Raw genomic sequence first — 24,776 nt, forward strand, 5'->3', positions numbered from 1 at the left:
CTCCTTTCCCAATTTTGAACCACTCAGTTGTTCCATGACCAGTTCTAACTGTTGCTTCCTGTCCCACATATAGGTTTCTCAGGAGACAGATAAAGTGGTCAGGCACTCCCATTTCTTTAAGAACTTGCCATAGTTTGCTGTGGTCCACACAGTCAAAGGCTTTCACATAGTCAATGAAGCAGAAGTAGATATTTTTCTGGAACTCTCTGGCTTTCTCCATAATCCAGCGCAAGTTAGCAATTTGGTCTCGAGTTCCTCTGCCTCTTCGGAATCCAGCTTGTACTTCTGGGAGTTCTCGGTCCACATACTGCTGAAGCCTACCTTGTAGGATTTTGAGCATAACCTTGCTAGCGTGTGAAATGAGTGCAATTGTACGGTAGTTGGAGCATTCTTTGGCACTGCCTTTCTTTGGGATTGGGATGTAGACTGATCTTTTCCAATCCTCTGGCCACTGTTGAGTTTTCCAAACTTGCTGGCATACTGAATGTAGCAATCCTTCATGGATTGCTGCCTTGTCGTGGCGAAGGGGCTTGAGTAACTCAGAGAAGCTATGGGCTATGCCGTGCAGGGACACCCAAGACGGACAGGACATAGTGGAGAGTTCCGACTAAACGCAATCCACCTGGAGTAGGAAATGGCAAGCCACTCCAGTATCTTTGCCAAGAACGCCCCATGATCAGAAACAAAAGGCTAAAAGATATGATGCTGGAAGATGGGCCCCTCAGGTCGGAAGGCGTCCAACATGCTACTGAGGAAGAGTGGAGGACAAGTACAAGTAGCTCCAGAGCTAATGAAGTGGTTGGGCCAAAGCCGAAAGGACGCTCAGCTGTGGACGTGCCTGGAAGTGAAAGGAAAATCCAATGCTGCAAAGAATACTGCATAGGAACCTGGAATGTAAGATCTATGAACGTTGGGAAGCTGGAGGTGGTCAAACAGGAGATGGCAAGAATAAACATCGACATCCTGGGCATCAGTGAACTAAAATGGAGAGGAATGGGCGAATTCAGCTCAGATGATTATCATTACAGGGTTGGCCTTGGTGCAAAAGAAATATCAAAGTTCCAAAATGCATGATTGAAGTTACTGGCCAGGTAGGTTCCTTTGTGTTGCATTTTAATCATTGTTTTGTTATTTTAATTATTTGAAGTTTGCATTAGTGCTAATAATTGCTATCTCTGAATCAGTCATCTGCCATCAAGTCAGCTCTGACTTATGGCAAGCTTTTTCAGGGTTTTTTAGGTAGAAAACTCAGAAGTCTTTTACCGTTCCCTTCTTATAGGGGCATTTTGGGACTGTGCAGCTTGCCCAAGGCCACAGAGGCTGGCTCTCGTTGCAGGAGGCACAATGGGGAATTTAACTCCTGACCTGTCACTCCACAGCCAGATACCTAAACCACTGAGCTATCCAGCCAGCTGTATAAATAGGTAACAAGAAAATGCTGATTTGGGTGTACGTGCAAATGTAATTGCTTTCTGCAGATGAGGCTTGGATTCTGACCCTTAATGTGTTAACTGTGGAGAGAAACTTTTCAATACACACTGCTACTGTTTAGAAGAAGAAAAGAGGGGAGGTCAGATATCTCGAGTAAGGTAAATGGCACAGAGGAAAAGTGGTAAACAACTTCAAGTGTACCTTTTTCCCCTCCAGATGTTTTGGACTCCAAGGGTTCCTGGCCAACAAATGAAGGGTATCAGATTGCCTAGCCTGTGCTATGAGGATACAAAGAGAGGAAAAGTACTGTAACATCAATTTAGAAAGAATTTCTCACCAAGCAAGAGAGCACTAGGATCTCTCTTGCAAAAATGTTAATCTGTGTCTATTACTCTATAATCCAGTTGTACATTAAAGACAAATAAAAATTATTGTGGCGTGTAGTTCCAAAGGTGAGAGGTCGCTTTTCCAGATGCACTAAACGTTCCCGTAGGTCAGCAGCTCGCCACATGCACAGATTCCCCAAATAGCCAACAGGATCTATGGTGTAACAGGAAAGTGCCTCACACCACTGGGCGGGGATAACGAAGGTGTGACCCCATCAAATCCAGCAAATAAACAGTCTCTTCAGACTGGATGTAACCCACTCTTACCTGCTACTTGAAATACGGCAACTGTCATGTCTGTTGCAGGATGTCCTGCACATCTATCTTGCCAGTTTGTAAGAGAGTTGAATGAGGTTCTGCTTTCACAAAAAAGTTTCAGCAGAAGACTTTGCTGTAAGGTTCCTGCATCAGAATTCATTTGCAGCCTTGATGGTATCCCTAACTTTGTCTTAATAAAGTTAAGCCAAATTGAGTTATATATAAGTTTTTTTATGTAGTATTTCATGGTTTGGCAATTCATTAGTATGAAGAGGAGCCATCCCTTTTTGATGAGCTGTTTATTCTTTTTGGCTGGGTCTCATTGATGGAGGCGGCAGTCAAGTGACACACTTGCCTCTTGCACTGGGCCTTCCCCTCTTCAGCCGTTTTCTTTCTATGTACTCATTTATCTATGCAATAAGTATGCATACATGTGAGTCAGCTGAGGGGAATACATTTTGCCTCAGAAAAGAACCTCCAACATAATAAATGAGTTAATTACTAAGATGCCCCACATACTACTTAACTGCAGATTGGGGTGTAAGATCATAGCACACACTTCCCAATGACTGGCTTGTTAACACTGGTTGTGGCACTGCCCCACCTCAGCCTGGCTTCTGTTTTATCTCCTGAACTAAAGGCAGACAGTGGGGGCTCATCCCCAGCCTGCATTCAACTCTTACTGAAATTCCAGCCTCACAATCTCTAGCGTGAGAGAGGAGGTTGAGGGGAGAAGTGGAAAGTGACTGCAGGAGCCACCTCGTTGTCACCCTGGCTCTGCCTCAGCCCCATCATCGGTGGTGATGATCTCCTTACAGCATTTCAGCACTTCAACAGGGATGTTACTCCTTCCAGGGACTGTCGTTTTTGACGGCTCAACATCAGATCCCTTTGACCACCTAACTGTATGAAGTCTTTCGTCTCTGCTGGAGGGAAGGTGGAGTACCACAGGACATGAAGGATGCAAATGTACAATAACAAAGGAGACAGGGGTGACTGCAATAACTATCGTGGCATCTCTCTTCTTAGCATTGTAGGGAAGCTGCTTGCCCGTGTTGTGCTGAAGAGGGTCCAAGTGCTTGCAGACAGAGTCTATCCAGAATCACTGTGGATTTTGAGCTAATAGATCCACCACTGACATGGTATTCTCCCTCCGACATTTGCAGGAGAAATGCGGAGAACAGACAGTCTTTGTGGCCTTCATAGATCTCACAAAGGCCTTTGATTTGGTTAGCAGTTTTTAAAATACTTCCCAAGATAGGATGTCCACCTTGACTCCTTAACATCATCAGATCCTTCCATGAGGGAATGAGAGGAGGAATTAAAGAACCTCTTAATAAGGGTGATAGACGAGAATGCAAAACATAGTTTGAAGCTCAACATCAAAAAAACTAAGATCATGGCTGCTGGTCCATCACCTCCTGGCAAACAGAAGGGGAAGATATGGAGGCAGTGACAGATTTTACCTTCGCAAAGGCTTTCACGGCCAGGACCTAATGGTTGTTCTGGGTTTTTCGGGCTCTTTGGCCGTGTTCTGAAGCTTGTTCTTCCTAATGTTTTGCCAGTCTCTGGCTGGGCATCTTCAGAGGACAGCAACCTGTGCTCTGGTGAGCACCAGAGCACAGGTTGCTGTCCTCTAAAGATGCCAGCCACAGAGACTGGAGAAATGTTAAGAAGAACAACATTCAGAACACGGCCAAAGAGCCCGAAAAACCCAGAAGAACCAGATTCTACCTTCTTGGGCTCCCTGATCACTGCAGATGGTGACAGCAGCCACAAAATTAAAAGACGCCTGCTTCTTGGGAGGAATGCAATAACAAACCTAGACAGCATCTTAAAAAGCAGACACCACCTTGCCAACGAAGGTCCCCATAGTCAAAGCTATGGTTTTTTTTCAGTAGTGATGTATGGAAGTGAGCTGGATCATAAAGAAGGCTGACCGCCGAAGAATTGATGCTTTTGAGCTATGGTGCTGGAGGAGGCTCTTGGGAGTCCCTTGGACTCCAAGGAGATCAAACCTGTTCATTCTGAAGGAAATCAAGCCTGAGTGCTCCCTGGAAGGACAGATCCTGAAGCTGAGGCTTCAATACTTTAGCCATCTCATGAGAAAACTCCTTGGAAAAGACCCTGATGTTGGGAAAGAGTGAAGGCAAGAGGAGAAGGGGACGACAGAGGATGAGATGGTTTGACAGTGTCACTGAAGCGACCAACATGAATTTGACCAAACTCCCGGAGCAGTGGAAGACAGGAGGACCTGCCATGCTCTAGTCCATGGGGTCATGAAGAGTCGGACACAGCTTAATGACTAAACCAGAATGTGCTATAGGAGTTGTATGTATGACAGAGGTGAGGGATTTCCTGCTTGTATTTGTTTTATTTCTACTCTTGTCTTTTCCCCCCTAACATGGAACTTGGCAACTTGGGAAAGAGAATGTAGACAAAATGCATATCCATTACAGCTCCTTAAAGTCCAGTGGGTCTAGATATGTAGCATAAGTAAAAGAAGTGATCATCGAAGTGATTCAGTGGCAGCAATCACAAACAATAATGGTTCTCATTCCCAGCTCGCTGGTGCCTTCATAGCAGTTCCCTGTGTAGAGCAAATCACATTTTGCTTCTAGCCCAGAATGAGATACCAGAGGTGGAAAAAGTTATCTTGTGGAGATAAATTATAACTTTAACCTTCTATGGCCAAACTATGATTACATAGTAAGACTTCCCTCTGCTCTCTCTCTCTTGAGGTCTACTCAAAAATGTTCCGAACCCTCCAGAGCAGGACATGGGAGGATTGTGTAGAGGGCAGAAAAGGAAGGCAACCATGGTTTGCAGACACATAGAAAACATGAGATACAGCCTTACAAATATCTGGAATTCATAAAGGGAATCACTGCAGTCAAAGGGAAGTGAGCAAGCCTGCAAAACATATGCTACACAGCAGAGATTGGCAGTAGCTAGTTACCTCTAGGTAGCGAAAGCTTAACCAGCATTTACTTTTTAAGTGTAACAAGTGACAATTACTTTCAAAAATTACTCTAAAGTACATTTAAACCATTTTGACAAGCCATTTTCAAGTTCTATGCCATCCTCTTCTCAACCCTAAGCAGTAAGGGAAAGATGCTTTGTCTTTGTATTTTTATATCAAAGAAGCAGTATCAGAATTAAGAACCTTGGGTTCTTTTTCAGGGGAAAAGTGGAAGAAAAAAATTTAAAATATATAAAATACTTCACGATATTTTTCTAGCCTTTGAAAAAAGCAAATTTACTTATGCTAGTTAGAGCAACACTAATGGCGACCTGGCCCATGAGAAGCACTGAGCAATGCAACAAGTTCCTTCCCAAATGCTAAGTTCTCTGGGTAACCAGTCAATGTCTGAAGTGAATGTGACATTTTGCCACATTTCTCCTGTAGCAGAATATCTTGCAACACTTAATGTTTGCCAGCTCTTAAAAGGTGTAACTGGCAGCCCTGTTGCAGGTGGGGGAGGGAGTCTGCATTCCTCTAGAAGGAATGGCTTTCCAACCTTTGCTAGAATATTGTGGTCAAGAGATTATCCTGAAAGAATCATCTGTAGTGAAGAGATCATCAAACAATAGTAGAATTTTTCAGCCAGTTTCCTCTGACATACAAACCCCTTTTTATACGGGACAAAAGCAGCAGCAATGGATCATGAAAGAAATTGGGTCAAGAGGTGATTAGGGCCAAAGGACGGAGGAATGGGTGCAGAGATTCTACAACTCTCCCTATTGTTACTTGTGATGTATGAGAATACAAACCATATTTACCTCCTGTGTTCTGCAGAAAGCAAATTTTGGAATGGAAATATGTAGCGCTCTAGTCCAAATAGGACACACAAAAAGCAGCTGCAATTCCCAGCTCATTATTTTATTGCTCTCCTTCTAGCTTAAGTGTTTATGCACTTGAACACAATTTCCAAGCACCTGGATAGTTGATCTGGGGGCATGGGAAATCTAACATTGGGCAAAATCCTGTTGTGTAAATTCTGTACTCAGCAAAATCTAGATTGGGCACAGGAAATGTTTAGGTTTACACTAATTAAAGCTTTCTATCCCATTTTAGTTCTAAGGCTCCCCTTGAGTCCCTTTTGCCCTGGGCAAACTTTTTGGACCCTCATTTTAGGGGAGAACTTTAGAAGTTAAAAAAATCATCCCAATCAGGATTGCTGCATCATTGCCAGCAATCCCAATCCTGGTGGCAGCAATCTAGGAGTGATTTTTAACATTTGAAGTCTCCCTCCCCAACATCAAAAAGATCCTGAGACTCCAAGGGCTTCCCAAGACCAAAGGGAGCCCAGGAGAGCCTTGAGGCCTAAAACAGGGGAGAAAATAGGAAGTATTCACGAAGGCTTTCACGGCCGGGATCTAATGGTTGTTGTGGGTTTTTCGGGCTTCTTGGCCGTGTTCTGAAAGTGGTTCTTCCTAACGTTTCGCCAGTCTCTGTGGCCATGGGCATCTTCAGAGGACAGCAAACTGTGCTGTTTGCTGTCCTCTGAAGATGCCGGCCACAGAGACTGGCGAAACGTTAGGAAGAACCACTTTCAGAACACGGCCAAAGAGCCCGAAAAACCCACAACAACCATTACAAAATAGGAGGTGTTTAACTAATGTAAACCAAACATCTTCAGTACATGATCCAGAATGTACTGAACATAAAGTTACACAAGATTTTACATCCAGCATAAACAAAACTCCATTATTTTTACTTCCCCACTCTATTATCTAAATCACCACACATGCTATTAAACTATAACCACTAAAGTACTTATTCTGCATAAACAGCTCTGTTATAAAAATACATCTATTCTGTGTTCAAGGCTCTTCTGCAGATGCAAAATGTGCTCCACCCTCTCTGGCTCTCTCCTGATTAGCAATGTGTGCAAGACACCACTGATCTAAGAGTATCTCTCCTGTATGGGACATTTTCCTTTGGGATGAAGCACCTCTGGTGCACATAAGAGTACAGAAAAAAAGGCATTAAGAATATCTCCATCTAGTTTCCACATATTGTCATTCTTCAGCTCAGTGGAAGGATATTCAAGTTGCAAGGGAAAACCCTGAGCTGATTTTCTAACATTTATTTATTTGCATAAATGGAAGGTTGCACTGCACTGAATGGAAGGTTAAACTTTTATTCTCCATGTTGACAAAACTTTGTGTAGCAGAAGCAGTTATTAACTATGGGGAAAGTAAAAGACACCCACACTGTTGCTGTCTTCTTGCATGAAGCCTGCCATTTTTCTAGGAAAATAGCTACATCATGCCATGACCCTGCACCATCTCCACAGATTTAGCAGAAGATCTAAGCATAAGAATTCTGAAGGAGGGTTTATTGTAACATTAGGTTTGCCTGTAAGAGGGACACTGATCAAAGCAAAGATACCCCATCTCCTTCCCATCTTTGCATTAAGAACTAAATGGAATACCCTTTCTATCAACAAGCACAGTGGTCTGGTAGCCAATTATCCCCAAAGAGATTACATTTGCAGCCATTTTCACAAATGGAGCAGATGTGTTACTTTTCTCTGTTTAGATACCAAAAAGAAACACAGATAAAAACAGCAAAAAGTTGAGCTATTTTTGCCAGGATGCTTACAATGAGGTAGTAATATAAAAAAAAGAGAACTATGCTACAGAAGAGTAAAGCAGATGAATGATTTCTATTCGCCAAGTTCAAGAGCTTTCAAGATGCTTCCATCTCTTCTGTGGGTATTTGTCACTGTCTTCTCCCTTCTGGAGGCAAACATTAAATCTTCTCAGTTAAAATAGAATTAAGGAACAACCTGTAGAAAAGCCTTCATCCAACAAGTGAGCCCTTGGGGAAAAGAATCCCAGAACAATTTTATCCTTGGATTCAAGGACCAGCTTCAGAACTCTGCCTGTTACAGCTGTTATGGGACTTTTTTGGTCAGTGCTTTTCACTTAGCTGTCCACCTGATATGAAATCAGACTATTTAGGGGCAAAGATTATAGTGGAAAGTGAAATCCAACCCTGTTCTTGTCTCTCTTTCCCCCTTAAATTCTTCTTAGTTCCATATTTAGAAAAAGCCTGGTCATATCCACTCCTTCTAGTCAGGCTACTAACTTACCCATCAGGCCCTGGCCATGCTCCACAACAACAAGGAGATCTGCAGTCTCTGCTCATCATCTGTTACTCACAGATTCACACAGAATGGTTTCCAAGCCAATGACAAGAGAGGAGGAGGTTCCAGAAGCCATTCCTTCAAATCATTACCATCTCCTCAAACAGAGATTTAATTAAACATCAAACAGACATATCCCAACCAAGTCAGGATTATTTTGTACAAAATCAAAAGAAAAAGTAACGGGCTCTCTCAGTTGAAGACACCAGCCTGTATCATGTCCCAGGCAAAACTTTGTGTTCCCCAGAAAGAGGCCAACAGAGTTCCAGAAGTTCCACCCAGCAGTCACTGTCTACGTGTTCATCCAGAAGCTGAAGAGGATTATGTGAGTCATCAGCGGTTCCCACACTATGCTCCATCTCCTTTTGTCTGCCAAGTCCTTTCTGGAGAGATCTCCCCACCGTTGTCTGTTGCAGGACTTTTATCGGAGGCTGCTGCTGCTGCTGGCCTGAGAGCTGCCCACACCTGGGTGCTCAGGGCTATGTCGATTCTAAAGGGGGGGGGGGAAGAGACACATATATACAATACAAATGAAAACTGAAACTCTAAAGAGGGCAAAAAAGGCACTCAAGACCATGAAAAGAAATTCCATATCTCAAACCATGTTTTGAGCCCTTAGCTTTGTTCTCCCATCTCTGAAGTACTAAATATAGTGCTTGATGGTAAAAAACATATATCCACCCTACCTTCTTTTTCTTTTTCTCCTTCTTCTTTCTTTTCCTCTCAGGATCATCCTCTTTTTTCTTCTTCTTTTTCTTGTGGTCAGAATCTGAGGGAGTTTCTGTTGATGAAAAAATAAGAATTTCAGACAGACACTTCTGACAGGACAGGAAGTGTGGTAGTTTAAGCAGCTGGATTGCAGAATGCTATGTTGATATATGCTGGGGAGTTGGGATGTTTACAGGGCCTGAAGGGCAAGCTCCATACCTGGAGGGACAGGATCCTGGGTCCGACTCTGCTTGTGCTTGTGCTTGTTTTTTTTCTTAGGTGGCTGGATGTGCATTAAACGACACTGCTCTGGCAACTGTGTCAAAAGTGTGTAAAAAGATATAAAGAGGTACATTAGTACACAGAAGACCATCTCTCTCATGACAAAAGATAATCTTTGGTGATCCAGTCTCAACAATGTTTCCTTCCAGAGTTTGCAAAGGGGAAGCTCCTATTAGGTTCACTTGTATTAACAAACCTCAGAAGTTCAGGGACTTTTTATCTGGTAAGGGAAACAGCTGCACTCAAAACAATGATCCCAGTCCCTCCTAGTCCAATCTTCCAAGTACAGCATTGCAGAGTTTTAACCCATTAAAAAATTGTCCACTCCAGTTCCCTCCTTAATCATTTCAGAAATACTTTAGCTAGGGAAAGCTCTAACAAATGTCACAATTGTGACTTTCTGAGAAAAGTACCCCAGAGCAGGAAAAACATGGAAAGAATGCTGCTGCCATTCCAACATGCTGAGACTACCTCTATGTTGTGTCATCTCAACAAATTTCACCCATCAGGATTTCCAAATGGCAAAGACTACGTTTATTAATTAATTTAATATACTTGACAAGAACAAGCCTCCTCATTCTCTCCCAGGGTTCACTTCCTTATCCACAACACCTAGTTCAGCAGGGCAAATGGAACCCATGCTATTGAATTCAAAAGCCAATCCTCAAATACACCATAAGCCATACGTGCCAAAGTGGATAAAAATCAAATTGTTTTAAATCTTGATCTAAATTTAATTTTAAAAAATTTCAATAATAAAAAAATCATTTTTAATTTAAATAATCAAAAATCCATTTTAAACTTCAATCATAATTTACATACACTATCAGGAAATCACATTTCCTCTCAAAAATCTGTTTCACTTCCACAATATCACCTCAGCATGCCCATCTGTGACAAATACTCTTGCAGAGTTTCTTTCATTCAAGACACTATGGTATCTAACCACTCAAAAACATGGCTTCCATCTTTCATCCTCCTCCTTCATCCCCATGTTCTAACTCACCGGGCCTGCATGAAGACGAAATCCTGTAAGCATGGTACCAGTGAGAGGGTTGAATGAGCTCCCACAGATAGGAGGCTTTTCAATTAGAGAACGCAAGCTGCTGTTGTCATGAGAACCTGGTAAATCAATCATTCCTGGAAGATCTGGCAGAAAGTTGCTGAGCTTCTCCTTCACTTTTTTGCCACAAAATTTGTTGTAGGCATGTTCCAGGTTGTAGTGGGTGATCAGGTTTGTACTTCCTGTTAGTTCAGTGGTACCTGCAGAGAAAGAAAGAAAATACTTTGTAATAACAACAATGACAGATTGAAACACTGTAGAAAGAAAAGATGCCCTATATTACTATAAGGTACCCTCAAAATTACTCACTCTATACTCAGGTAGGGCTTATTTTGTGGTTAAAAGCACCAAAGGCTCTTCTCTGGTAATATCTTTATTGGGGTGGGCCACTTGAGGCCCTTCGGATGTTCTTGCACTACAACTCCCATCATCTGAAGTACCACATACTGCTAATCTCTGGTCTATATGAATACTTATAGGCAGGAAGGCAGCATATTCTTTAAATTCAAAGGTTGAAACCTGATGTTTGTGTGGTGTGTGCAAACACCATTGTATCCAGGATTTCCCAATAACACATGCAACAGGGCAAGAACACCCATAACCTTGCTTTCCCCTGCAGCAGGGGAACTAGCAGTTTTAATAGGTACTTGTCCACCTGAGCAAATACTTCCTATACTTGAACGCCTCAGATATGCTAAGTAATGAGCGGGGACGCCGTGGAAGAGAGACTCTGGTCGTCTGGCCGTGGCCCCTCGGCTCTGGAACAGCCTCCCAACAGAAATCCATCTGGTACCCTCGCTGAGTGTTTAAAAACCTGGCTTTTCAGGCAGGCCTTCCCTCCAGTCAATCTGATCTTTACTTTTTCTCTTAATCACTCCATCTTGGCAAGGATTTATATAATTATTAAAAATTTGATGTTTTAGATGTTTTTAGGATGCTGTTTGCTATGTTTTTATGTATGTAATGCCGCCCCGAGTAGACTTTGTCTAGGGGGGGGCGGGGTACAAATCCAATAAAAGTAAAATGGTGTGTCGCCTTCCCTCTACACACCGACCTTGCTCTGAGGTAATCCCCATTCAACTCAACGCCAATTTACTCCCGAGGAAGCCCACAGCGAGCCACCTGGTTTTCAACCATGAACTCCAGGGGCTTCCGCTTTGGCAGCGCCAAGCGCAGACCTGGGCTCGCCCCCCTGGAGATTCCCATGCTCCTCATTGGCCCCAGCTGCTGCCCATCAGGTGTCGTCACTTCGTATATTGCTTCCGCCCAACTGCCAGCTTCGACGGGTGTTGGGACCCCATTCCCCACAGAAAGTGCCCATCAGACTCAGCCCTGCCGAAAAGCATTGGACGAGAACACAGCGCCCGCTTCTAAATCCCGGTTGGCTAAGGGAAGCCTCGAAGCCCGCCCCCCCAAGAGCCACTACCTGGTAACTCGCGCATTAGGTAAAAGGGGCCGCTGGCAGACGACGCTTTCCTCGCCGCCTCTTCGCCGACAGGAGTCCCCGCAGGTACGGGAGGCGGCCCGGTCACAGGCCCCCCCGACTTCCCTGGGCCAAAGCCTAGCGCAGCGGCTGCGGCAGACGAAGGAGGTTCTGTCCCTCCGAAGAGAGCGGAAAAATTCTCCATCATCCCGGCGTGCTCCGCGCAGTCTCCTCCTATTGGCTTCGCGTCTTGACCATGCCCTCCGCTTGCCTTGCTCTCATTGGGCAGCCGTGAACCCTCTTCGACACGTGATTGGTTAGCGATCCTGGAAACGTTCCCTGCCTCCAATCGGCGGGTTGCTCAGTGACGCGATTAAGATGGCAGTTTACGTCATTAGGCGCCGAAGGCAGGATCTTGTTTGTTTTTTTGAGTAACTTAAAAGGATTCAGAGTGAACTAATGAAGGTGCGCAATGTCCCTCCGAGCTCCGCCTTTTTCTTGATCGACGTCTCTCCCGACCAATGAATTGTGAAGAGTAGTCCTAGCGGAGGCCGGTAGTTAGTGCAGCGCCGGGTCTCGGTCAGCGTGAGGTGAAGATGGCGGTGCTCGCTCCTCTGCTGGCGTTAATCTACTCCGTGCCTGGGATCTGTCGCTGGTTCGCCCAGCCCTACTATCCGTTCTCACTCCTGCTCTCCGCTGCCTTCCTGCTGGTGCGGAAGGTCCCGCCCTTATGCCATGGGCTGCCCAGCCAGCGCGAGGATGGCAACCCCTGCGACTTTGACTGGGTGAGAGAGAGAGACCCGACCCGGCCTGGCCTCCGCCTTCCTCCGCCGTGCCGCTCCCTCGGTGCTTCCTGCGGGGCGGATTTCAAAGGGGTGCCGGCCCCGGCCCCTCCGCACGTGCGGCCCCAATTTCGGGAGCTGTCCTCCCCCCCCCCCTTTTGCCCATGGAGATGCCAGGGCGAGGTCTGCCGCGGGAAAAGGTTCCTTTCCATTTTGGTCCCCCCCCCCCCCGATTTTTCCCGTAAACGACACCCGTTTCGTTTTGACCCTTTTTTAGGGCTGGTTACATCTTTTAGGTGCCGAAATTACTCGTTTATTCTGGGTAGTTCTGCTGCACGATGTATCGTATTCGTTTGTTGGTTTAGGAAGCTGCAGTGTGAGACATACCGTTTTAAAAGACAAGGTCTAAATGCTTTAGGTATAAACTGTAGTAATGAGCTTCACTCGGCAGTTTCCCATTTCATGCCCACTTTCTAGGGAAGGAATGACCCATCAGTTATATCTGCTGACCCTCACACTCATCTGGCTTTAAACATGGTCATTTTCCTCCCTTCTCTGCAGTCCAGTAGTCTAGTATTATTTACAGCTCCTTTTATTTAGACAACTTTCCTCCACCATGGAGAACCAGCCTGCAATGCACCAGGAAAAAGAAGTGAGGGATGGAAGCCTTTTTTTCCTAGAATGTATTTGGGGAGCATGTTGGTAACACTCAGAATTCTACTATATCTTACTAACCGGCCGGGCAATGTGAGCAACAGTGAAAGAAGAACTGCTTCCCAGTTTTATCTACTTAATGCTGTTGCCTAAATTTTTCCCTCTTCTAGGAGTTGCTCTGTTTGCTCCAACCCCTCTTGAATTTCTCCTTAGAAGAATTGAGAGGACTTCCTGGAGAGAATCCCTAGAGGGCCATGCCCTCTTCCTCATGGCATCACCATTTGGTGGTTCTCTGTTTTTGTATGGGGTTTCTCAATCTAGAATATCAAATTGCCTCTGCTAAGAGGTAATTGTGAAAATATTAAGCTAACAGGCTGACATTTGGGTGCTGCCCTTTAGCCTTTTTCTCTGACCAGCACTGGAATCTGGCCCGATACCTTCTCTGAAATTGATCCCTGCCTTTGAACTGTGAGAGATTTCTCATACTGTAAGGTTGTCTGCTACTGTTAAGAATTTTCTGATCTCAGGAGCAGCTTATAGCTGTGGAATCATGTTTATGGAAGGTCTTCAAAGAAGTTGAGAAAGACATAGTGAGAGAGTCATTAGAATACATGTGTTTCAGGCTGACAGAATCGATTTATTGCATCTTTTCTGATTCTATAATTCTCTGTATTTAACCTGATGTGGACCAGGTAATGTCAAGGACCTTCAGTGACCCTTGGCAAGAGCAGTGCACGGACATATGTTAGTGACAATAATATGTGGAACCTGGGGCCAATTCATTCAGTAAGAATTGGTAAAACCTCTGTGTGTGCCAACTAATGAATGTAGTGTAAAGAAAAACACTTTTGTGGTAACTTTAAAGTTATTTTTTGTATGTATCAGCTAATGAAGCAGGAATATTTGGAAAATGGCTATGAGAGCATATTAAAATTAGGGTTACAGATTTAATATAGTCCACTCTTTATTCTTTTACTCATCCCACCTTTTTCCCCCCAGCGGGAAGTGGAGATCCTGATGTTTCTCAGTGCCATTGTGATGATGAAAAACCGTAGATCCAGTAAGTAATTTTTGTACCTGTTCTTCATCTTCCTAAAGTATTTTCCTGCAATAGAGCATCCCAATAAAGCTCAAATATCAGTAAGACTCAACAGTTTTTGACAATTAGTGCCAGGATAGCAAGGTTTTGCAAAGAATAATAGTTCAGTGCCAGCTAGGAATGTTTAATAAGAACTGATTGAAGGTAAACAAACTGCAGGTGATGTCACGACCAAAAAAATTATTAAAATCAGCTTAGTTGCTGAAAGCTGGCTTGGAGAGGAAAGAAAAGAAATTGCCACCATGGTCTATATATAATTCACAGTTGTTATGCTGGTATCATTCTGTGAGTAAGAGACTCTTATGAATTCCTGGTGTATGTCAATGTAATAATTACTTATGGCCATTAAATACATTCAATGCATTTTTAATATGGCAGAAATACCTTTTTCTGAGTGTACATTTTTGATGCCTTCACATTTTTGCCTTTTGGAGTGATGATTTTCTTGTATATAGAATGTAGATTAAATAAAAGCATATAAAGTAGCATCAGCTTGGCTAACTCACCTTTCTACTCAAAATTAGAATAAAATGACAGAATGGCTGAAGAGACAGTTACTTAATCAGGAGAAATATGTAACTTATTTTCTGTCCAGAAGAGGAATGAAACATTTATACAAAGATCTCCAGATTAATGTTTATATTTTAAAGTGCTAAGATCTATCTGTCTGAATTCCATGCAAGCAACGTAACTGCTATAGAGAAGAATGTGTGGGTGGGAAAACTTTATGGGCTTTCCTTTGATCTCTCAAAAGGGATGTGGTGGTGCTACGGGTTAAACTGTGCTGCAAGGTCAGAAGACCTGCAGTTGTAAGATTGAATCCACGCGACGGAGTGAGCCCCCGTCGCTTGTCCCAGCTCCTGCCAACCTAACAGTTTGAAAGCATGAAAAATGCAAAAATGCGAGTAGATAAATAGGTACCACCTCGGTGGGAAGGTAAACGGCGTTCCGTGACTAGTCACGCTGGCCACGTGACCACGGAGGATTGTCTGCGGGCAAAACACTAGCTCTATGGGTTGGAAACGGAGATGAGCACCGCACCCTAGAGTTGGACACGACTGGACAAATTGTCAAGGGGAACCTTTACCTTTTTACTTTGATCTCTCAAAGTTCACATATCATCAGGTTATGTGGGAGAACCGAGGAGGAAGTTAAAGCATTGGGACCCTGCCTAACACAAGTTCTGTTGTTCAGATGAATGGCATTTCACATCAACTGTTTCTTGTACTGAATTATCTTTTTTTCCTAACCCTTATCTTAAAAAAATAATCACATCAGTTCAACTTAAGTAAATAGCTAATTCAGTCTGGGATGTACATGTAAACTTCTGTCTCTCTACGATATAAATCTCTTTCTCGTATAAAGGAGAAAAATTGCCCCAAGGCTCTGTGCTTCTCAGTGCCCCTCAAGTACATTTCCTTTACTATCAGTTAGGCTCTCTGTGCATTCTTACTAGAGGAGTGGCTTCACAAAATGTTTGCTGTTTCTTTTGTTTCCTACAGCTTACTTATGATATGGAGGCCAGAGGCACAGCATTTGTGTGCCTAGCCTTTATGTGTTATGGGTGGAGTAAAGGGAAGGACAGCATAAAGGACATGGAGGGACGGAGAAACTGAGTGGACATTTAGCTAAAATGAAAGGATATACTAAACATAGAAATAACCTATAGAGCTAACTCAGTCAATAGGTCCCAGTGTTTAGGTTCACTAAAGGAAGAAACCTGTGGTAGTCATTATTAGAAATGGGGGTGTTCATATACGAATATCCCCATGCAGCTGGAATTAACAAGAGGTGGGACTGTCCACTCACATGTCCACCAGCAGCAGTGGCCTCGCTCATCCTTCCAATCACCCCAGAGCCCTGCTCTCTTCCTGCTCAGCTAGTGAGCAGCTGTGCAAGGAAATTTGTCCTCCCTCCTCTTGCCTGGAATGTCTAGCTGAGCGGGAAGAGAGTGGGGCTCCAGCTGTGCACGGATATTTGTTTATGAATACAGTGGTGCCTCGCAGAACGGTCGCTCCGTAGAGCGACGAATCCGCGCAACGGTGCCGTTTTTGCGATCGCAAAAGCGATCGCAAAACGGCACCTAGATAGGGCATAATTCACAGAGCGAAGGTCAGTAAGCGGTTCGCTTACCGACCTTCGCTTTGCGACCCGCCGATCAACTGGTCGGCGGGTCCAAAATGGCCGCCGCGCGACCCCAAAATGGCCACGCACAGCGTTTTCGCGCCCTTGGTAAGCGAGGGGAGGGCGCGAAAACGCTGCCAGAACAGCCGAAATGGCTGCGCGCAGCGTTTTCGCGCCCTCCCCTCGCTTACCAAGGGCGCGAAAATGCTGCGGCCGGCCATTTCGGCTGTTCCGGCGGCCATTTTGGATCCATGGGTATACAGTTCCCACAATTTGTTAGAAGATGACTCTCAATGCGAAGTTTACTGAAGTTGTTGTAGGACCTGGTGGGCAACATAAGGTTTGCTTTCCCCCGTCTTGTACTTTGGAGCTTGACCACCATCACTGGTGTGAATTTCTTTTGCATTTTAAAACAAGGTGATTCTCCTCTGAAGCAAGGGACATGGCTGACACATTTACTTTAAAAGTGCTTAAGTTGTGTTTTTTTAAACTGAAACTTTACATTTGATTAAAAGTGGATAAATAAAAACATATTTTAGGAGTGAGTATAGCAACAGTGCATCCAGAGGAGAGGGGAATTGGCCTCTTGATCCAGCAAAGCTGCCACCTCTTTGGTAATTGTTACAGGACCAAATGCCAGTGTAGGCAACTGATGGTAACAATCTGTTTTGTGTGTTTCTCTTCCTAGTCACTGTTGACCAACATGTGGGGAATATTTTCATGTTCAGCAAAGTAGCCAACGTCATCCTTTTCTTCCGTCTTGACATCCGCATGGGGCTGCTCTACCTAACACTTTGCATAGGTGAGACCTCTGGTTGCAGGTTGGTGTGAAGTAATGCCATTTGTTTAGGTTTTAGACACCAAAAGTAATAGTACTTGGACTCTTGCAAGTTTGAGGTTGGTGCTTTGTGAATTTGTGTAAGTTCAAGACAAGAGGCAGGCTGACTGTTTTCTTCCCACAAGATTAGTGCATTTCTATTTTGGACACCAGAGGTATCACAGAACAAACCGTTCCCAGTTCCCGTGTTCTTAGATTGAGCAGTTTACACCAGGTTAAATCTCACAAGGTCTCAGCAACCTACAATAGAAAAAAATATGATTCAAACAATACGGTGATACAACAGACAATTTATGACCATAAATATAAATAACTCTATAAAAAGCCTAGAACTGATTAAAACCAAACAAAATTGTAGGATAAATATTAATTGTGGGATAATTACCCACTTACTATTCCATTGCTGTCATATCCCCAACAGCATATGAACATTATTTCCTGAATTTGCTTGAGTATAAATTTAGTTATTAATTTATAATATTTTTACTCTGCCTTTCTCGTTAAAAAGGACCCAAAGTGGTTTACATAATTAAAAGACAGTATTTAAAAGAGAGAGCTATAGATTGAATAAAACTTGGCTAGTGCCAAGGGGGAATTGCTACCTTTTGAGAATTTTGTTAAGTTTAAAGAAGGGAAGGCCTGTGGTCTATCTCATGTCTTTAGCAACTCTCGTTAAAAGGATCAGGGCCTCTGCCTGAGATCCTTGAATGCTCAGTAGAGTGGCTAAATGGACGATTAGTCTAATATGGTATAAAGCAGCTCCTTTATCCTCTTCTAGCAAAATCCTTGTGCTAAGTCATCCTTGTGTGTACATTTTCAGTGTTCCTGATGACCTGCAAGCCACCTCTGTACATGGGTCCTGAATACATCAAATATTTCAGTGATAAAACTATAGATGTGAGTATTTTACTGTCTGCGTGGAATTTGTTCTTGGGTGATTTGGGTGAAACTGTTTTTTCCCAACTCATGCACACTTTTTGAGCAACTGCCATGGTATCAACCATAGCTCTTTTTTGCAGGAGGAACTAGCACGGGACAAGCGAGAGACCTGGATTGTGGAATTCTTTGCTAACTGGTCCAATGAGTGTCAGTCATTTGCTCCTATCTATGCTGACTTGTCTCTCAAGTGAGTAGATAGCTCTTCCCCTGCCATGTCTTTATCAGGGATGGGAGTATTTCAGACCTCTCTAGGTCTCTTCATTTGGCTAGAGACATGAGTTCTTCAACAGTTGAGGGATCTCAGCTCTCGTGTCACCCCCCTCATAGACCAATATAAGACATTCAAGCAGAAGAAGTGGGTTCTGCAACAGATGCCTTTGGGCTGTTTGAGTTCCCGCCACTTTTAAGGTGTTTTCTAAAGTACATGTGTAAACTTTCCAGAAGTTTATAAAAATTGCCACAAGAATGGAATGGTAAGCCACTTCTGAGTACTCTCTACCTAGAAAACCCTGCAAAGGGTTGCCATATGTCAAAAGGCACACAGTTATTATTCAATTTTGTAAACATCTGAGCCTTTTTATGCCTCTCATGTGGGGTTGGCTACATAGGTTGCTATGAGGTTGGTGTAATCTATAGCTTTCATAACCTAAGCATCAGAAATGAGGGGAATGATTAGGATTGCTCTCCTTCGAAAACTTCAGCATTTTTCTTGTGCTGATACTTCTATGGAGGGCATGTAAGATACATGTTCAGAATGTATAAATCATATTGCTGAAGCCAGGGAATGAGTTGCATTCACTAAGGTGCTGCTTTTCTTTTGGTCTGCAGATATAAATAGCAGTAATTTAGTTTCTTAATCATGTTGGAATTAACCGCAGAGATAAAGAACAATAATTCCTGTCCTATACTGCTGATCTTTGGGCAAGGCATGCTTGTGTACGTGTGAGTGGGCAGGGCACATTTGCAGGTGAACGGGGGTGCATGAATGGAGCATGCTTGCAGGTGGGCAGGGCACATGCTCACGGGGGGGATGGGGCACTCTTGGGGTGCAGGGGGTGCATGCGTGGGGGTGTGGCATGCTCATGGGGGGGCAGGGCACCCTGTGGGTGAGATTCCGCAGGCTAGGCGAGCAGGCGGGCATGTGTGGGGCCAGGATATCTGTCTCCGCAGCCCAATCATGCCAAGTCCATGGATTGGCACCGGGCCTTGGACCAGGGGTTGGTTTAGAACATGGAATTGGGCTATGAGATCTAACAAATACTTAAGAAAAATCTAAGGATTTAGGCCCTTTGGATTAAAAAGTAATATAAAACAATTGTTTTAAACTGGAGAGATATTTTCTGGTGGGAATTCAGTGTTCTTATTCTTACAAAACTAAGAAAAGACCTGGAATTTGTAACTGAATGATGCAGAATGTCAGTAAATCACTCATGACTGGCTGTTCATATTTTAAAAACCCAAGTTTTCAACTGACACTCAGCTGATACAAAGGTCTTTCTTCTCCTGTTGAGGTGGTAAGGGGAGAGTTATCTCCAACTTGGTTCTGAAATAGCCTGCTGCTTTTAGTGATTGCCAGTAGATGGCCTTCTTGCAGCAAGATTAATTTTTAATCAAAAGGAAAATTCATGCCTTTTGGAAATGTTACATATTTCAGTAATTGTAGCTGATGAAGAAAAAGGATGGCTGTAATTTAACATAAAAACTCCTTTGTAGGTTGATGCTTAATTGGAAGAAGAAGAAGAAAACAACCATTATGCTGCTTAAAGACATCTGTTGATGTTGCCTTAGCACAGGAAGATTCCCAGGATATGGTTTGAAGTCATGTAGTGACACAGCCTTCCTTGAACTAAGTTGGCCTTGATTCTGACAGTGCTTGGATATAAAATGATGCTGAGCTCCATTCAGGGGGAAAGGAGAGGGAAATGTCTCAATGGTAATGAGAAGTACATTTGTGCTATTTTGTTTCATAGCATTTCTGCCTCTGCATGCCTCATTGTCTCTCACCAGATATAACTGTGCCGGACTGAACTTTGGGAAGGTGGATGTGGGCCGCTACCCTGATGTAAGCACCAGGTGAGTTTTTCAGTCGTCTTCACAGTAGGAGGCTTCTTCTGGAAAGCCAAGCGGAAGCCAGTGCAGAACCATTTTATGATTGTAGGTGGAGGGGACTGGTTGGACCATCTTTTGTTGTGGGGAGGCATTTTTTTAAAATGTTTTTAATTTCTTTCACTCTGTGTAGGTACAAAGTCAGCACCTCTCCTCTCACTAAACAACTGCCCACCTTAATCCTTTTCCAAGGTGGGAAGGAGGTGATGCGCCGCCCTCAGATCGATAAAAAGGGACGAGCTGTTTCGTGGACCTTTTCTGAGGTATGTTCTTGTGAGGGTTTGAAGTGACAATCCTGTGACTCTTCCTTTTCCCCAATAACTTCACCAGACATCATTTGCAGTGGTAAAGATGGAACATTTATTTTTGAACTAACAAATAAACCATAATCTTGAACTAGAAAATAGTTTCTTTCACCTTCCTCCAACGGGGTGGGAAGGGGCTTCCAGTCTTCTAAAATGAAGGAGTTCCATGGTCCTGGCGGTTCAGCTGGCAACCATTCCTTCATTGTTGTTCCCATCCATATAGGCAGCAGGGGCATGGACGTGTCTCCAAGGAAATCCTCCCACTTTGGGACACACCCCAGGTTCCAGCGCCACCCAGGCTCTCTCCAGTCTGCCATCTTCATCATCTCCCATGCTCGCCATTCACTCCTCTCCCTTCTCTCTTGTTCTACTCTTTCTCTTCTCTTAATTTCTTCCTCCACTCCCTCTCTTCTGCTTCTCCCCAGTAAGATGGTGTGGGGGAATCACAGCCCTTCTCCTATGGTCGGCCTTCTCCCTAGGCACCTTCAGTCTCTCCCACTTCTGGGTCCAACCAGATCCATTCCCAACCTGGAGGTAATGCCCCTCTTCTATTACTTCTCCTTCCCCCATTTCTATCTCCTCCCTCTCTTTACTTCCCTTTCCTGCCTTTTTTAACTGCTCTTCCTTTACTCCCATCCCCCTCTAGCTCTGGGGTAATTCCTCCTCTTCTTCCCCCTGGTGTGACTCCTCTGGGGTTTTCTCTGGAGGCATCAGGAGTCCTTAGTCTCCTCCTTTCTCTGTTTCCTTTGTGAGAATAGACGGCGCTCCAGCGAGCGGTGACCCCGACTCACCTCCTGGCTCACAGTTCTCTTTGATGTTTCAGTGCATCATTATTTGCCCAAAATGGAAAAGCAGTCCCATACCCCCAAACACAGCTAAGGTTGACCAAGCCCTCTGATGTTATTCCATCTGTAAAGCAGAGTGGGTATCAGGATGGGATTGTGAGGCTTCCACTAAATAAGCCATGCAAGTGACCCAAAATAATGCTGGTCTGTCTTCTTGTCACAGGAGAATGTGATCCGCGAATTCAACTTGAACGAGTTGTACCAGAAAGCCAAGAAACTCTCCAAGCAGCCAGAGGAAAGGCCTGAAGAATCTCCAGAACACCCTGCTGTCGCTCAGCTGCCCAATGGAGAGAGCAAAAAGGACAAATAGAGCCCAGGGGCTGGTCCACAGCCCCTTCCTGTTTAACTCCCTCTCCCTCTCTCTTCTGAGACACTCACACTGTGGGAAGATGAGTGTCATAGCCAGAGAATTTCCATCCTCCTGGATTCAGTCTCTGTCTACAGGTGGCCATTTGATTTCTATATGTTGCCTTGCATTTTTGGCCCCTGCTCCTCCTCCCAGGGGCAGCCAGAGGCACTTCCAGTAGATTAGAACCAGCAAGAGGAGACCTTTCCCTCCATCCCCATTGCTTATGGAGGTAGAATCCAAGAAAACTCTGCAGCTTCTGGATGAGGAGGGGATGCGTGTTTCTGTAACAGTGACAGGAACTACTGAGAAAAGCAGGAACTTAATAGATACTGTAACGGGAGGGAAAGAGCCATTGTTTGTTCATCCACGCTGACTCACTAGAAAATCTTAACTGAGTTTTTGTAAAATTGGTTCCCTCCTTTTCTTCAGAACAGGTACACTACCCTCCAGTTTGAGTTGCTGTTGCACAGCGAGGTGCTTGTAACCAAGAAGGTACGGGTTCTGTTAGCAATTTCTGCTACTTGCTAGCCATTGCCTTCTGTTACAATGCTAGATGATACTTAATGGTATCCCTTCCTTCATTTTGGGAGTTAGAAGCTGACAGGCAGAAGCAGAATCCGAACATGCTGCTGTGGCAGAGAGTAAGTGGCTACCATGTAGCCTTCAAGGATGATGTCCTTTTCTTTCCATCAACAGCCACTCATCTAGTGTAAAGTACTCAGTGCTGAAATCCTGTTGTGTCAAGTTGTAAATTGCATTAAAGTAGGCCCATTGAATCAGTGGAGACTTGGTGAGTCAACTCTTCTATAAGTTCCTTTGATTCAAATGGGCCTACTGTAGGCCAAATGCTAAGCAACAGGCTTTTAGCCAATGTGTGCTGTACCAGCAAGTGGAGGAATTGCTACTTCTGTTATCTTTGATATACTATACAAAATGCAGAGTTGCTGACTTAAGAGATTATTGCAGTTGCTGCTATTTCATTGCTGATACATAGTAAGAAACTCTGTGTCATCAAGCATGACCATCTTCATCTCCCATTAATTATTTTATTAGACTGCTTCTAATAAACAACTTGGGGAAAGTCTTGTTCCTGTGTGGTGGATTTGTATGATCTGTTAATACAGATTTATTGTTTGGCTCTTTCCCCCAAATCTTCATTTAAAGAAATACATGTTTTCTAGTATACAGAACTAGTTCCATTGGTTTGTGTAGAGCTCATCCTTGATGCAAGAAATATCTGGCTGCTCTTTCCTGCCTTTGGTTTCTGTTAGACTACAATAATAAATGTTATGCAGAAGGCAGATAACGCTCACTCTGAAGAAACCTGAAGACCTAAGCTAGGACTGAAAATGTTTTAAAGAGAGTGTACAGTCAAATCTATAGTGAATCAAGTAAAGTGGAAAAACTGCTCATCTTAATTGTGACTGTAGTTTGGATGGCAGTCAAATACATCCCCTTCTGCTCTTCCCCTGTCCAAATGGATAATTAGTATTTTCGCTTATGGGATAAATAGTAAGAAGAGGAAACAGATTAAACTAGGGAAACATCTTCCACTTGTGTAGCACAAGCTTCTAGATTTTTTTTATTGTGAAAGTGTATCTTGGGTCAAAACATGAATGAGATGTGTTGCTTATAGTGTGCATGTTGGTATCAAGATTGTGCCACTGTAGGGAGGAAAGAAAAAAATACATTGTAGCAACAGCTGTTTGCTTATGCATGAAGAACACTTTCTGTGCCATATTAAAATGTAGATACAAACACAGGGCAATACTTGGTAACACATTATATAGGAGGAGAAGCTGAAAAAGTGGTCAGGTGCAGGAATGGGCAGACTTCATGTTTCTGAGATCTGCTTTGTTTGCCATTTGAATAGCGGCCCAAGAGCAGAATCAAAAAAGGATACCTCTGAGTTACATATGCAGCTCTTGCTTTGGTTTCACAGTCCCTCTACACAAGGCCATTGGTTCTGCCTATGTTTTTTTTTCTCATTCCAGTACCCACAGAATCAAATACAGTAGATGGACTTTCAGTTGTCTAGAATCTTTAGATACACTGTAAGAAAGATAAACAGAATTTTCTGGTGGTTTCTTGCAATGGAAACCATGTGTGGTAAATATTTATTTGTTGAATTTATATCCCGCACCATCTGGCAACCAGGCCACTCTGGGTGACTAATAACAGTATTAGGAACAATATTAAAACACGGTAAAAATAAATTAATACATAACAAATAGGGGAAAAAAACAAGATGGCAATAAAGGTGGTAAAAAGGGTAATGGGAGGGCGAGATCTTAGTGCTCTGGGAAAGCCTGGCGGAAGAGCTGGGTCTTCAATGCTCTTTTGAATCCATCTAGCAAGGGTGCTGGGCAGATTTCAATAGGCAGATTGTTCCATAGGTAGGGTGCGACCACTGAGAAGGCCCGGCTTCTTGTTCTTTCCTTCCAGGCCCCCCTTCAGGCTCAAGGCCCTCAACTGCCCTGCCTGTGAAAAATGGGTGTTAGGGACAGATCTGGCTGGGAGGAGGCCTTCTCTTAGATACCAAGGTCCTAAACCGTTTAGGACTTTTAATGTTATCATAACCTTGAAGTCGATGCAGAAACAAACTGTTAACCAATGAAGGGCAGCCAGAGTGGGGGAGATGTGCTGGAATTTCTTCACCCCAGTTATTAATCTGGCCCCCGAATTCTTGACCAGTTGAAGTCTCCGCATCAGCCTCAAGGGTAGCCCCACGTAGTCTTGTCAGGACTTTTTTTTTTTTAAAGGAAAACAAAATTTTAAAATGCAATTGAAAAAAACCACAAGAGAATTACAAGTGAAAGAAGACAATGATTGTAAAATTCTGCAAATAATCCCATTGAATGACAGAAGTCTCAAAAAAGGTATAACATGAAATACTATGGCTCTTCTATTTGTTACTTTGCAAGAGCCACACTGGACTGTTAATTATGGGAGTTTTCATAAATTTCTTTGTCCATAATGTGACAGCAAGTTGGAATCAACTTGATGGCACATAACAGCAGTACTGT

The 24,776-nt window shown here is 43.7% G+C and overlaps 2 protein-coding genes across 2 annotated transcripts; one reads left to right on the forward strand and one right to left on the reverse strand.

Moving 5' to 3' along the window:
• Window positions 1–8,312: 8,312 nt before the first annotated feature.
• MED19 (mediator complex subunit 19) lies at window positions 8,313–11,947 on the reverse strand. Its single transcript, XM_020792348.3, has 5 exons — window positions 11,713–11,947; window positions 10,230–10,486; window positions 9,161–9,257; window positions 8,920–9,014; window positions 8,313–8,723 (listed from the first exon to the last, which is right to left on the reverse strand). Exons 1-5 carry the CDS (start codon window positions 11,915–11,917, stop codon window positions 8,655–8,657), a joined length of 723 nt encoding a protein of 240 aa, XP_020648007.1. The 5' UTR covers window positions 11,918–11,947; the 3' UTR covers window positions 8,313–8,654.
• Window positions 11,948–12,217: 270 nt separating this feature from the next.
• TMX2 (thioredoxin related transmembrane protein 2) lies at window positions 12,218–22,831 on the forward strand. The gene is made up of 8 exons (XM_020792347.3): window positions 12,218–12,494; window positions 14,145–14,205; window positions 17,057–17,170; window positions 18,027–18,103; window positions 18,226–18,332; window positions 20,153–20,218; window positions 20,385–20,514; window positions 21,565–22,831. Exons 1-8 carry the CDS (start codon window positions 12,306–12,308, stop codon window positions 21,709–21,711), a joined length of 891 nt encoding a protein of 296 aa, XP_020648006.2. The 5' UTR covers window positions 12,218–12,305; the 3' UTR covers window positions 21,712–22,831.
• Window positions 22,832–24,776: the final 1,945 nt, after the last annotated feature.

This window comes from Pogona vitticeps, chromosome 1 (assembly GCF_051106095.1).
Source record: "Pogona vitticeps strain Pit_001003342236 chromosome 1, PviZW2.1, whole genome shotgun sequence".
Taxonomy (NCBI): domain Eukaryota; kingdom Metazoa; phylum Chordata; class Lepidosauria; order Squamata; family Agamidae; genus Pogona; species Pogona vitticeps.

Excerpts from the sequence above, each read along its gene's own strand:
- MED19 (XM_020792348.3), bottom strand. The coding sequence starts at position 11,917 with ATGATGGAGAATTTTTCCGCTCTCTTCGGAGGGACAGAACCTCCTTCG. Across the intron at positions 10,487-11,712 it reads CCTAATGCGCGAGTTACCAG|GTACCACTGAACTAACAGGA; the intron begins GTAGTGGCTCTT and ends CTTTCTCTGCAG. Across the intron at positions 9,015-9,160 it reads CCAGGATCCTGTCCCTCCAG|AAACTCCCTCAGATTCTGAC; the intron begins GTATGGAGCTTG and ends TTTCATCAACAG.
- TMX2 (XM_020792347.3), top strand. The coding sequence starts at position 12,306 with ATGGCGGTGCTCGCTCCTCTGCTGGCGTTAATCTACTCCGTGCCTGGG. Across the intron at positions 14,206-17,056 it reads GATGAAAAACCGTAGATCCA|TCACTGTTGACCAACATGTG; the intron begins GTAAGTAATTTT and ends TTCTCTTCCTAG. Across the intron at positions 20,515-21,564 it reads TTTCGTGGACCTTTTCTGAG|GAGAATGTGATCCGCGAATT; the intron begins GTATGTTCTTGT and ends TTCTTGTCACAG.